This window comes from Ipomoea triloba, chromosome 5 (assembly GCF_003576645.1).
Source record: "Ipomoea triloba cultivar NCNSP0323 chromosome 5, ASM357664v1".
NCBI lineage: Eukaryota > Viridiplantae > Streptophyta > Magnoliopsida > Solanales > Convolvulaceae > Ipomoea > Ipomoea triloba.
The window spans coordinates 17360271-17374121 of NC_044920.1; the positions used below are offsets into that span (position 1 = coordinate 17360271).

The 13851-nt window shown below is 43.1% G+C and overlaps 1 protein-coding gene across 1 annotated transcript; it reads left to right on the forward strand.

Moving 5' to 3' along the window:
- Positions 1-25: 25 nt before the first annotated feature.
- On the forward strand, positions 26-3994 carry LOC116021248 (serine carboxypeptidase-like 42). The gene is made up of 10 exons (XM_031261863.1): positions 26-650; positions 1139-1246; positions 1366-1458; positions 2067-2159; positions 2254-2339; positions 2433-2714; positions 2830-2963; positions 3156-3248; positions 3343-3460; positions 3593-3994. Exons 1-10 carry the CDS (start codon positions 419-421, stop codon positions 3758-3760), a joined length of 1407 nt encoding a protein of 468 aa, XP_031117723.1. The 5' UTR covers positions 26-418; the 3' UTR covers positions 3761-3994.
- The last annotated feature ends 9857 nt before the right edge of the window (positions 3995-13851 follow it).

A 13851-nucleotide genomic window follows, 5' to 3' on the forward strand; every position in this document is an offset into this window, starting at 1 on the left:
CCCCCCCCCCCCAACCAATCCCCTCTCCTCCCCTCCCCCCTAGCTACCTTCTCTGCTATATCCAACGTCTCTCTTCTCTCTCACTAGTTTCTCTATCTATAACAAACACTAAAAAGTAGCAGCAGCGTGTTATATATATAATATAATTAGAAGACTGACTAAAAGCCTATAAGTGATAACGGTGCCAAAAAACTCTGCCTATCAAATCCAAAATCCAAACACTCACGTTGCTCATTCATTCAATATATATACATAACAAGTTGCTTTCAGTTCAGAATTCTGATTGTGTTAAAGCAAATCCCAGAATTCACGTGCCCTGCTCCAGAAAAATGAATGCATAGTATGCAGTAGCACAGCTTTGCATTAATTTCTAGTAGAAAAGGAGGAAAAAGATAGAATCTTGGGGAGGTTTTGAGAAATGGGTATTTTGGGGTTGTGTGGAATCTTGATATTTGGGCTTTTGGTTGGTGGGAAAGGGTACCCACAGGAGGATCTGGTGAAGGGCTTGCCTGGGCAACCAAAGGTTGGGTTCAAGCAGTATGCTGGGTATGTTGATGTGGATTTGAAAGCTGGGAGGAGCTTGTTTTACTACTTTGTTGAAGCTGAAGTGGACCCTGGGCTTAAGCCCCTCACTCTTTGGTTAAATGGAGGTTTGTTTTTCTTTTTTTTTTTTTGGTTTCTTCTCTTTGAATTTTGTTGTTAATTTATATGCAATGTGAACTATGGGATCCGAATTTTGTTGTTCTGAACTGTAATTTGTGTACTTTCATGGTACTTGCTGCTTGGTGTTGGAGTTTGAGCTGTCTATTTTGTTTCTTCTGCCATTGTTTTATAATTTCTCTCTCAATTCTAGTAGTATTATGAACAAGAGTTTTTTGATTTTCTTGTTGGCTTTATTTCTCCCTTCATTTCAATGAAAATTATCAAAGAAGTAATAGGACAAATTTTATTTTATTTTTTGAATTCAGATGGTGTGATGAATGTGAAGGATTCACTTTAATGGAAGCTGTGCAATATTACCTTTTTATACTATAAAACTAAGTAATATTTTGTTTTTTATTTGAATTGTGACATAATTGGGTTTCTGAGTTTAAAGGAAGAATGGTGTAAAGTGAATGGCTCCTTTTTGTTTGTCCAGGCCCAGGCTGCTCTTCACTTGGTGGAGGAGCATTCACAGAGCTGGGACCATTCTTTCCCACTGGCGATGGTCGAGGCCTTCGAAGAAATTCTAAATCTTGGAATAAAGGTATGCTAAACCCCAACTGGTGAAATCTTAGTTCATAATGTTGAAATTTATTAGTATTAGCATTCATGGATTTGCTTATTGTGTTTAGTGTACTTACAACAAGTTTGGGTTTCTTGTAGCATCAAATCTCCTTTTTGTTGAGTCTCCTGCTGGTGTAGGATGGTCTTATTCAAATACAAGTTCAGACTACATATGCGGAGATGCTTCAACTGGTAAGATGGGATTACTCAATTCCTAGAGATATTAGGAACTAGAAAAGTAGCAGATGAAGTTAAGGAAATGTTGGGTGGAGGTCGGTAAAGGGCTAGTCCATCAATTGATGGCTAGGGGATTGTTTGGCAGGAGCTGGTGAAGGGCCAAGTCCAGCGCCCTGCCTTTCCAAAATTTGATGACTGTCTATAAGGAAATAAAGTGGGCACGTAACTATACGCTAGCTCAGGCAGCTAGCTCTCAATCTGGTTCTCATACTTGGGACTTTATTCCCCCGGATTGTATTCTTACACTACTTCCTACAATCAATTAAAAGTCCATTTTATTGGTTTTCAAAAACAAAAAAGTGGGCACGTGGTGGGAGCGGGAATTGTTGGGCGGAGGCTGGTAAAGGGCCAAATCCATCAATTGGTGGCTTGGGGATTGTTGGGCGGAGGCCGGTAATGGGCCAAGTCCATCAATTGGTGGCTAGAGGGATTGTTGGGCGGAGACCGGTAAAAGGCCGAATCAATCAATTGGTGGTTAGGGGATCGTTGGGTAGGGGCGTAGTGGTAAGTTCTTGATCCTAACAGGAGGAAAAGAAGCCGTTAATTCCCTTTGTTTTTGGCAGCAAAGGATATGCATATATTCATGATGGGATGGTTCAAGAAGTTCCCATCATACAGATCCAGAGATTTGTTTCTCACAGGGGAAAGTTATGCAGGTAAGAGTAATTGAGCCTGTGAAAGAAAGCTTCTAGAAATTGAGACTTTGAAGTACTTAAATCATCTACTGATATGTTACATGTCTTTGGTTAGGACATTACATTCCACAGTTAGCTGTTGCTCTTCTGGACCACAATAAATATTCGAAAGGATTCAAGTTCAACCTCAAAGGAGTTGCAGTATGTAAATTATAATTCTATGATATTGAATATCCCGGGGTTTCTTTGGTTTTTATGGTGTATCATCCTCTACAACTTTTTGTCACTGGACAGATAGGAAATCCTCTACTTAGACTTGACCGTGATGTTCCATCAACATATGAATACTATTGGTCTCATGGAATGATTTCCGATGAAGTTGGCCTAGCGATAATGCAAGAGTGTGAGTTTGAGGATTATACATTTGGTGGTATTACACACAACGAGTCACAATTGTGTAATGACGCCATATCTGAGGCAAACCGCATCGTTGGTCAATATGTAGACAACTACGATGTGATCCTCGATGTATGCTATCCATCGATTGTAGAGCAAGAGCTGCGGCTACGTAAGATGGTATTTCACTATTTCTTCCATTCATTTCACATAACATGCTCGTTTCTCTGCTTTTATTTTCTTGTTTTGTTTATGAGCTAGAGGTGTATGACCTAAATCTTTTTCCGTTTTGAAGGCTACAAAGATTAGTGTAGGCGTTGATGTCTGTATGAGCTATGAAAGACGCTTTTACTTTAACCTTCCCGAGGTTCAGAAAGCCCTTCATGCAAATCGTACCAAGTTGCCATATGGCTGGTCTATGTGCAGTAGGTAAGTCTATCCATAAATTTGGAGCTGAAACATGCCTATGAAAACTTTTCGTCTATATTTCAGCACTAGGACTTCCAACTTGCCCTGCTATATAAGCTTTCCTCAGCCAAAAACTTTTTTTTTTCTCGTTTTTTTTTAACCTTTCATGGATATAAATGAAATGAAAAACCATGTTTTGTGAATTTGATGCAGCATTCTACACTACAATGAAACTGATGGAAACATTGACATTCTTCCTCTGCTTAAAAGGATCATAAAGAACCACATTCCGGTTTGGATTTTCAGGTAAACCTTCGAATTAGTAACAAATTCAGCGGAGTTGTGTTTCCTAGTACTACCAGTTTTAAATAATATGGCCACTTGCGATACTGAAATGCAGCGGGGATCAAGATTCAGTTGTGCCATTGCTCGGGTCGCGAACACTTGTCCGTGAACTTGCTCATGACATGGGGTTCAAGATTACAGTCCCTTATGGAGCTTGGTTTCACAGGGGACAGGTACTCTTAAGTTTCTAGCTATTCTTCTTCTTTAGGCTCTGTTTGATGACCCAAAATGAAATCAAACTTTTGATGGCAAATGGAGAAGTTGATTCAATCAAATTTCTTTTTTCTTGTGTTTTTGTTAATTAGGTGGGAGGCTGGGCAACCGAGTATGGGAAGTTGTTAACCTTTGCCACTGTGAGGGGTGCTTCTCATATGGTGCCCTTTGCTCAGCCCTCTAGAGCTCTGCACCTCTTCAGCTCTTTTATCCGTGGCCGGAGATTGCCAAATACGACGCGCCCCTCCATTGATGATTGACACACACCCCGCTCTCGCACTTCACTTTTATAGTTTCTTTCCTCAAAAGGTTGAATCCCTAACTCCAAGGGTCACCTACACCCTAGCTCGACAGAGCATTTGGGAGACACTTTTATAGTTTGTTGATTCAGGATAAGTATGTCCTATTGCTTGACAAACAAAGAACAATGCAGATTTGGAGGAAATAAATAGTGAAAAATCCATTGGCTTACCCAAGGGGGGCATTACTTGCAGTATTTGATTCTTCACTTTCTACATATTTAGCGTATGTACTATGTAGGAAGGAAAGGCATAAACTAACATTCATTTAGGTGCTCAATATACACATATTAATAGTAGAACAAAACAACAAACACCATTCAAAACAACTAGCATGTGTAAAATTAATGCTATAAGATAAGAATTTAGGAAAATACATCAAATAGGACATTAAATTTGTATAGTTCATGCAATTAGATCATTGAACAAAAAAGTTGTGCTATTAAACAACTGTGTGCAATCGACATTATTTGTAAGTAATAAGTTTCCAATAAACTTTTGATTTAACATACCAAATTGAAAAAATAACCCAAAAAAAAATTAAAATTCCTCTATAAGAAGAAGAGGCAACCTCCATCCAGATCAACGGAGTAGGATGTGGCCTCTTCCTCTGTCAATGTTCATGGAGGAGGCCACATCCTCCTTTGTTGATCTAGATGGAGGAGGATGTGACTTCCTTATCTCTCACAACATTGATCCATCCTCCTTTGTCAATCTAGATGGAGGAGGATGTGACTTCTTTATCCCTCAACATTAACGAGGCAGGCACCCTCCTCCATTGACATTGACGAAGGAGGCAGATTCCTCTATAGGCGATATTGACAGGGGAAGTGTCCTCCTCCTTCTCATAGAAAGAGGTATTAGGAACAATTGTAAATTAGATTTTGATTATACCAAAATTTAGGATTTTAAGTTCTCAATTTGTTTTATTTATTAGACTTAGGAACTCGTTTTCTCGATTTGAATAGTCCGAATGATAAATCGAATGATTACATTTCGAATAGTTAGAGAATAATCTCTGAAGGATTGAAGATCAGAAGAATTCGAGTTGAATGGTGGAAGGACCTACCTTTCGAATATATGGGGATTTGAGAAGTAGCTCGAATAGTAAGACAACTATTCGAAATCGAAAGGTTGCAACTGTTAAAGTTCAAAACATTAACTCGAATAGTGACAATTAACTGCTAAAGATATTCTTTGAGCAAACAGTTCGAAAGAATATCTTGGGTGCTTATCACTCGTCGTTCTTCCATTTCCGCTACCGACTATGCTCATGCCTGTCCCCTTGGGGATGCTATTTAAGCACTCGTCGCTCTTCCATTTCCACTCGCTGTTCTTCCATTCAAGCATTGGGGACACACCTCATACCCATATTTTACTCCAACCAAGGTTTCTTCATTCAAGTCTCCCTCCATAAAGGTGTCAAAAGTGACAACCTTCTTAGTAAGCATAATATCCTCCTTTTCAGTCTCAATTATCACCTCATCTTCTCAATTGGAATTCACACACTCCTCAAACCCATTTTCACAAGAATAAAAAGACATATTGTCCTCATCACTCATTAAATTCTCACTACAGATAGCAATGGAATCATCCTCCCACAAGAAGTCATCCTCACAAGAATTGCAAGTAGTCTATACAAGAAATTGAGCACTAAGATTTTCAAGATTATTGCAAAAAGGGTTAAGAATTTTACCTTGTTCCGGCTCTTCATCTTCCCATACGACCTCAATGTCTTCATCATCCTCGCTCTCTATTTCGTACTCATTTTGGTTGTTCAACTCAAGAGTTGAAATCTCTTCAAGCACCGGAGCATTACTCTCCAGTTTCCTTTCTTCCACACTCACCTTTTCATTGTATTCTTTTTCATCTACATTCACAACCCTCGGATTGGTCTCAAAACTCGGGAGGTCATCCATAGGTGGGTAATTAACCCATGATGAACTTCTTTTCATGAATTCCTCCGTCATAGCTAGCATTTTCGTTTCAATATACTCTAATGGAAAGCCTTTCCCCCGGAGGGTAACAAGATACTCTTTCAATTCACTCTTGATTTCGGCCCTTAGTTTGATTGTATCCTCCTTGGCCACTTGTACGAATATTTCCAATTTCTCTTTCAAGATCTTTATCTCATCATCGGTCAGTGGGAGTTCTTCACACCGTGGTCTTCCGTAGGGATTAACAGGGTTGCAATATGGTATAGAAGGTGGTGTGCCTTGGAAATATGTAGCGTTATTTCTTTCATTGAATTGTAGTGGAGGTGGGTAGTATGTGTTTGGGTAAGATGTAGGATACAAATATGGATCATGGGTGTAATTTGGTTGCTTCGATTGAGGATTAGCACAAGGTAGAGGGTCAACTTTTGTAGGGATGATGGCCTTTGGTGGCAATTCGTACCTAGGGTCAATCTCCTTCATCATTTGGAATAGTCGGTTGTTGATATTCTCCGCTATAGAGCTCAATGACTCCTCTTTCTCTTGAAATGTTGAGTTTTCATTTCTTTCTCGATTATGCACATGGGAGGTAACATATGGATGAGGTTCATAGGTAGGATAAGGATATGGATATGGAGTATGGGTGTAATAGTAAGGTGTTGGTGGGTAAACATAAGGATAGATGGTAATGGGGGTGATGTTCAAAGGTTTGGGGGGAATTAGTCCTAAAAGGTTGTCCTCCATGGTGTGGATAACCATGGGGATTCATGTAAGCACTCATTGGCAAGCTTCTAAATGATTTTCAATACAAATTCCTTGCACAAACCTTAACCAACAACAAGTCTTTGCAACTAAAAGTAGTTGCAAGTGAGCAACAAGATATGCAAGACAAATAAGCTCACTTCTCCAATCAAGTAACAAAGATAAGAATAGAAAATAAGCAAAAAGAAAAGCAATTCAAGGACTCTTAACAAACAACGTCCGAAATGTCAAAACACAATTCAAATATCGTTTGTCATCCCCGACAACGATGCCATTTTGATGTTCGTTATTTTAGGGTGAGGTGTGTGAAGTTGGTAAAGCGAGGAAAAAGTTCTCCAAGTGTCGTGTTCTCAAGGTTGACAAATTGAAATCCAATTAAGTATTGACATTTAGGATGTTAGGAGACAAGAGTTACAAGAATCACTAGCTAACAAAAGAATCATAAGGTAAGAGGTAAGCAAAGGTAAAACTAAGGAAAACGAGAAAGTAAACAAGGAGATGGATATCCTATATAGGTCTTGTGTTTGATCCTACCATGGGAATTCTAGACAATGTGACTCAGGCTCAATCAAAGGAGCCCATGGCACCATCACCTGGTGGCGTCACACTCCGGACTTCCGGTTCCTCGGTCGGATGGGGCATTCTATCGAACACTTGGTCTACCACTCCTTTCGGACCAAGGGCGGGGATCTAGCCAATTAGGACTCATGTAAATCCGTTATCGTACAATCTACACTTTCCCTAACTCTACTATCTATCCCGGCCGAAAATAGAAGCAAATCCAAACAATCATCAACCACACAAGACATTAGAACCCTAATTCAACATTTCTATAATCAATGGAAGAATTTCATCAAACCAATCACAATAACTAGGTTGGGACATCCAATCCCCTATCTAATCTAGCTAATCATCATCAAAATCATAAAAGCAAAACAAATATAACATCAATGAAATCAAATTGAAATTGCAATTGGAATTAAAGGAAATGCAAAGGTAGAGTAGAGATTACCAATCTAAGGAGAGCACTATATTACACTTCAATCTTCAAATTTCAAAAGCAAACTATGGATCTAATTCTACTACCTACCTAAAGATCTAGAACTAAGGAAGGGGAAAATCCCCTAAGGAAAGAAGAAAGAAATCAGATCTAAAATTAAGAGATGGATCCCCTAAAAAATGTTGGGGTTTGCTTTAAATAGTCTCCACAAAGCCAAATCTCGAAATTACCCTTAATGAACCTGGCCACGCGTGCTCCACTCGTGGAAGCTGGGTGTGGAACCACACTGGAATGTTTCCACGCCCTCCCTACGTGTGGGAGGCTGGTGTGGGGCCTTCATCCTGCTTCGTTTCTTCGTTGCTTCTTCCTTTCGCCTTGGGTCTTGTTTTGTCCTGCGTGAATGGCTTCGCAACACAACATATAGTAGAGTTTTGCAAGAGTGAACACATCAAAGCTCATTACGCACTAATTGACTATAAATGGGCATAAAACATTGTATTTAAGTCCTAAAATCGACCCTTTTTCCTATCTACTTTTGGCGTTTATCACTTGTTGGGCTCGGTGGCAGAGACTCAAGAAGCTGGTCAGCGGCCGATCACCAATCCATCACAGGGTGGTTTTGTTGGTATACATTACCAGTTGGTTCGCTGCGGCTTTCAGGTCCCCATTTCCCCCTTCTCAACGCCCTTCTTAATTATTACGGGCTAGTGTCTAGGCAGTTGGTGTCTAACTCGCATCGCCTCCTTGTCAGTTTCCTTGCCGTCCTCCATCGCCTCAAAGATGGAGGCTTTTTTGGCTCTCATCCACTAGCTTTTATGACTGACTACGGTCGGTACTGTGGCCCCCAAGCATGTACAAATTCGTGCCCGGGACGGTCGCAAATTTTCTGATAAGCTGGAGTCCTCCCATAAGAGTTGGAAGGAGGAGTTCTTCTTTGTTAGGCCGGTTGCCCCACACCCAACTTTCGACTTCCCGCTTACTTGTCCATCCGCCTACTATCGTCTTGATAGAAGGTCTCCATGCCCTCCTAACCTCGTACAGCAGGTCAGGACCTTAGTTGAGGGAAAACTTCTCTCGGCACGTCGCTGGTCTTGTTTGAGTGCCATGCAAAAGGTTGGTCTGCTACCTGCAGGCGCAGCCAGAACATGTTTGCCTTCTTTCTTTCCTTTTTTTTCCTGACTGCTCGCATACTGTTCGCTTTGTTCTTATTCTTCCACATTCTTCTTTTCAGGCAACAACGACACTAAGCAGTCGTCAAGTGATTTGAAGGAGGAGGCTGAGCACGACGAACTGATTGCCCATCGTCCACTCGCTCGTACCACCGTGGTCACTACCAAAGAAGCCATCGCTGTTTCCTTAGAGGACGATCAATCGCCCCTTCTGCCGCCATGACTGATCGCAATGCACTCCTTCGTGTACAAGGTCTAGCCCGTCTAGCCCCACTAGTCATCGGTGGGTCTCCAGCTGCCAGTGCCTGGGCTGCCATATCTACCAGGTAGAAAGAGTCAGCTTCCCCAACTGTGCCACCTACTCATCGGTCGGGGAAAAACGCCGTAGCGAGATTTTGATCGAGCCTCCGGCTACCAAAAGGATATTGGTAGGCTTGGAGGCAAATGAGAATGAAGCCATCCATAAGGGCAAGTACCCTTTAGGCGACTAGCTGGACAAGGTCTTCTTCCCTCGCAACCTGGACTTTGTTGAAGGGTTGGACGTTGAAGACCTTCTGCTCAGGGCCGCTCATCGCACCTACCAAGTGTTTGCTTCTCCAATGCAGCCTTCTTTCTTTTACGTACTTAGCCACCTTTTTTGATTTTGATCTCTCTTTGCATGTAGTCTCTAATGTCTCAACTGGCACTCCATCGGCGCCACAAGGCCATCCTCTCCGAGATGGAGGTTCTTCATGTTGCTCGAGCAAATCACGACAAGTAGGTAGAGGAGCTGAACTTCTAGTTAGCCACTACCAACTTTGCACTGGAGGTTGAGCAACGACGCAACGAGCAGCTAGCACTGGACCTTCAGACTGCCCGCTTGGTTGCACTAACTGCCTACAAGAAGTCGGAGGAGTTCCGAAGGGATGCCGAGCAGTATGCCCGAGAGCGCGTAGAGCGAATAGCTAAGGACTGGTTGGCTGCTCTAGAGGGATTGAAGTTCTCAACCGAGATGGGTGGTGAAGACTGTCACTTGGGCCTAGGGGACATGCAAAAGATGATCTATGCTGCTCTGGCCATTGGGTATGAAGGCTTCAATCCTGAGAAGTACGGGCTCCCGGCCACTCTAGAGGAGGCACAACAACACTCTACTAACCCCGCAACTGACTAGGGAGACGCAGTCCTAGACCATCAGGTTGCGGGACAAGATGGCGGTCTGCAGATTCCTTTTGACTCTGAGTATTTGGACTCGGCAGCCAATCAACAAGCTCTGGTTGGAGGCTCCACAATGGGCTTGCTCGACGTAGAAGAAGATGAAGATGCGTCTGGCGGCTTTGTGAGGCATTGCTCAATCGTTGCTGCTACTATCTCGGCTGCCCTCGCCTCTGGACCAACGGAGGAGACCGCTACTAGCAACATATCAATTTCCTTTTTCACGAAGTCTCGGCAGTCATTTGACATGTAACGCCTATTCTGGGCCACGGGCTTGAATCCCAAGTCTACAGTCAATTTGTGAGTAATGATAACTTGATCGACTCTTGGCATATCCTCAGGTCCCAAAGCAAATATTTCCTTGAAGTCCCTCAGTACTTGGATGATTGCCTTCCTAATCTCCTCGGGTAGCCCAACTCCAATTTTCACCTTCCTTTCAGGTTGGTCTAGATCTAAAGTGACCTCTTCTAACTCGACCATCGGTTCCAACTGATCGACTGGCTTCTCGCTTGCCTAGCGATGGTGTTTATTCGCAAGTCATTATCTCCCACTCACCGACAGGCTTGTAAATAACAACTTCTAGCCATTTTCTGGTCACATCACACTACGTCGACTCCCGCCGGTGTACGAAACTTCATGCACAGGTGCTCGACTGAGATTAGCGCTCCTAGATTTTCCAAGCGTAACCTACCCAGGATGATATTGTGCACACATTCCAAGCCGACCACCACAAATTCCATATCTATCTTTTTCACGCCAAGTTTCTAATTTGATGATTAGCGAGGTAGACCCCCTGGGATAGATTGAGTCACTAGTGAAGCCAGCTAGCTAAGTCTTAACAGGGCGTAGTCGCTCCATAGGCAAACCCAGCTTCTTGTACGTGGCCAGATACATTATGTTTACACTGCTGACCGTATTGACCAGTACCCTTCGGACTACTATCCCCTGCACATCCATCGCAATGAACAAGGCATCACGGTGCGGGGTTGGACCTTGCGGCAAGTTCTCATTAGTAAACGTGATGGACTCTCGGCACGGCCTCTTCTTGTCAAATTCCTGAGTAGCGACTGCCCCAATGTATAATTGTCTGGCCCATGCCTTTCGAGAGCCTACCGTATCTCCCCCCTCAAGGCCTCCTATGATCATGTTAATAACGGGTTTGTCCTTCAAGTTTTTACTGCTTTCTCCTTCTACTAAGGGTTGCTTACCCTTGTTCACCTCTCTTTCGACCAACTGAGGGACATTATCTTGCTGCCAAGGCGGGACGGAACGACGCCAGTGGTTGGCAGGTCGCCCACGCTAGATTAACTTTTCGAGCTTAATTTTTAATACCTCACAGTCGTTCGTTGAGTGTGAGCTGTTCTGATGATATCGGTAGTACGGGGCATGCTCATCTATTATTTGCGGATTATCTACAAGGCGGACAGGTGGTGGTGGTGGCAACTATTCTCGTGCTTCCTGGACAGGTTGAATAGGCGGTCGATAACTACTTGGTCCCAACCAGCCATGCACCCACCTGGAGTTTATTCGCCCCGCAGCGGTTCCTTCTGCTCGACCAATCTTAGAGTCCTCTGGTCGAGGTCACTTAGAAGCATCGCCGGCTTGCTTTCTCCTTTGCTTGACTGCCTCCTCAGTATCTAGTAGCTGATTGGCTCTTTGAATGGCTTGAGTGTATGTCCACAGGTTTTCGTCACGCATTTTTCCATACAACCCGTTTGGGTGAAAGGATTCAACGAAGAAAGCCAACGCTGTCTAGTCATTCCATCCCTCATTCGACCGCTTGGACCTCTTTCTGCTACCTAATTAGGAAGCTTCACAAACGTTTCCCCCTAATCTTGCCATACCTAGGCTATGTTGGAGAATTTCGTCTTAGGCCTCATACTGCCTGCATAATGTGTCAAGAAAGCTTTTGCCAACTAATCGATCGAGCAGGCAATCCAGCAAACCATCTCTGCGCCTGACCAGTCAGAGTAGGTACAAATGCCTGGTAGACCAACTGGTTGGCAGCGCCGACTACCTGCATGTTAGACTAGTAGCTGATTACGTGATCACGCGGGTCCCTAGAACCATCGTATGTAGGATGCTCAGGCAACTTGAAATCAAAGGGTGCCCTGTAATTCCTTACTTCATCCGTAAACAGATAAGCAGTCATCAATGGTCTAACAATCGGCCTCTCCTTCTCTTCCATTTGTCATTTTAGGTCCTTGACCTCCCTAGCCAGGTTCGCAACACCAAGCTTGTCAGGCTAGGCACGTGCTCTCCTGGACAGTGTTTCACCACTGCTTTCTACATCATATACCAAATTTTCTCGCTCATGCCGATTAATCAGACGTCTACGTAAGGCGTCCAACCTGAGTCCCGCTCTAGAGTACTCTATGACCCCCACCCCCTCAAGTTGGTTGGGTGGGCAACTTCTAGCTCGACTGCTCAGCTGATCTCTATTTGACCGAGCGGGAGCTGCGGACCCAGGTGCGACTGCGCATGCGGCCGATTCTAGGCTCAGTTGACATCACGACCATCTAAACTTTCGGAAGGAACAATGTATTGCAAGGCTGCCTGTCTATTTTGCTCTGCGGGAGGGGGTACCTACTGCTCAGGTAGTAAGAGCAATATACCCGCTTGTCCACAAGTCACGATTACCTAGGCGATTACTTCAGCAATACCCGGCACAGGAGCTGCCATAGGATTGGGTGCAGCCACCGGCACCACTACCGGAGGTACAACTGGTTGGTCATTATTAACTATTGATTGCTCCGCTAAGTTACGGCGGCTGAGCTACTCACGCAAATCGGGCGGTTGACGACTCATTTGTTGACCTAAATCTTCTACTAGTGCACGGTCAACTTCCTGAGGTGCGACAACAATCACATTGCCATTTGCATTTTTGTTTGCGTTGCCATTTGCGGCAACATTATCGTTTGGGTTAGTCGGGCCTGATCACCGACTATGTCGGGTTTGTACCATAGAATTAATGTAAAGACATGACTTTTCATATCAGTCCCCACAGATGACGCCAATGTTGGTTTTACAGCTGCGAGACAACCATTTCGGCTAGCCAACATTACCGTAGAACTTAAGGGAAAATATTTGAACACAATAAAAGAAGAATGGTACTTGTCTTTAAAATCGACAGAGTGGGGTCCCTTACAATATGACCAAGGGGGGTATTTATACAAGAATAATAAGCATATTCAAGGAAATAAGTAAAATTCTTAACAAATATAATTTAGGAAGGCCTTTTAGGGCTGCCCAACCGACATGGAAAATTGGAAGTTACCAAACTCTAATTAAGGCAAAATCCCTAAATATTGCCTTGAGTTTCCTAATTTCGTGCAAGGTAACCGCCTTTCAAAGCGCACCCATTCGGGCACCACCTCTCGACTGCCTACCTGGATTGAGTGACACAGATTTAAACAACCTAGGCTACGTATCCGTTCCCGCTCGGTCAGCCAGTGATCTCCAAATACCAGTCTTCTTAGATCGGGTACCCTAGTCAGGGTATCCATCAGTAGGAAACAAAACTTTAAAAGAATCAAATGCATAAATCATGTTATACGTTTTTTAGTATGCATACGACCTACCCTAAATGTGTGCAAACACGCAATCTGGTGTGTGCATTTTACAGCGTCCCGAATGTTGTGGAAAAATATTGAGGACTATGCATATCCGTCTATGAGTGTGTGCAATAGAAACCATAGTACCATAAATGTGTGCAAACACGTATACTAGTGTGTGCATTTTACTGAGCGTCCCTAATGTTGTGGAATAATATTGAGCACTGTGCATATCTGTCCATGAGTATATGCAATTAAAGCCACTGTAGTGTGTAATAATACGGCCAAAAGCTGTGAAGCCATACGACCCTATCTACACTGTGTGCGTACTATCATGCATTTTGGTATAATAGTGTGTGCAATATTTTTATTTTTACATAGTAAAAACTTCATAATCATATATGTTTTTAACACTAGTACAAAAAAGCACATAAAACACCCA

Coding starts and splice junctions, on each gene's coding strand:
- LOC116021248 (XM_031261863.1), top strand. CDS start 419: ATGGGTATTTTGGGGTTGTGTGGAATCTTGATATTTGGGCTTTTGGTT. Junction 2,340..2,432: donor TCAACCTCAAAGGAGTTGCA/GTATGTAAATTA, acceptor GTCACTGGACAG/ATAGGAAATCCTCTACTTAG. Junction 3,461..3,592: donor CTTGGTTTCACAGGGGACAG/GTACTCTTAAGT, acceptor TTTGTTAATTAG/GTGGGAGGCTGGGCAACCGA.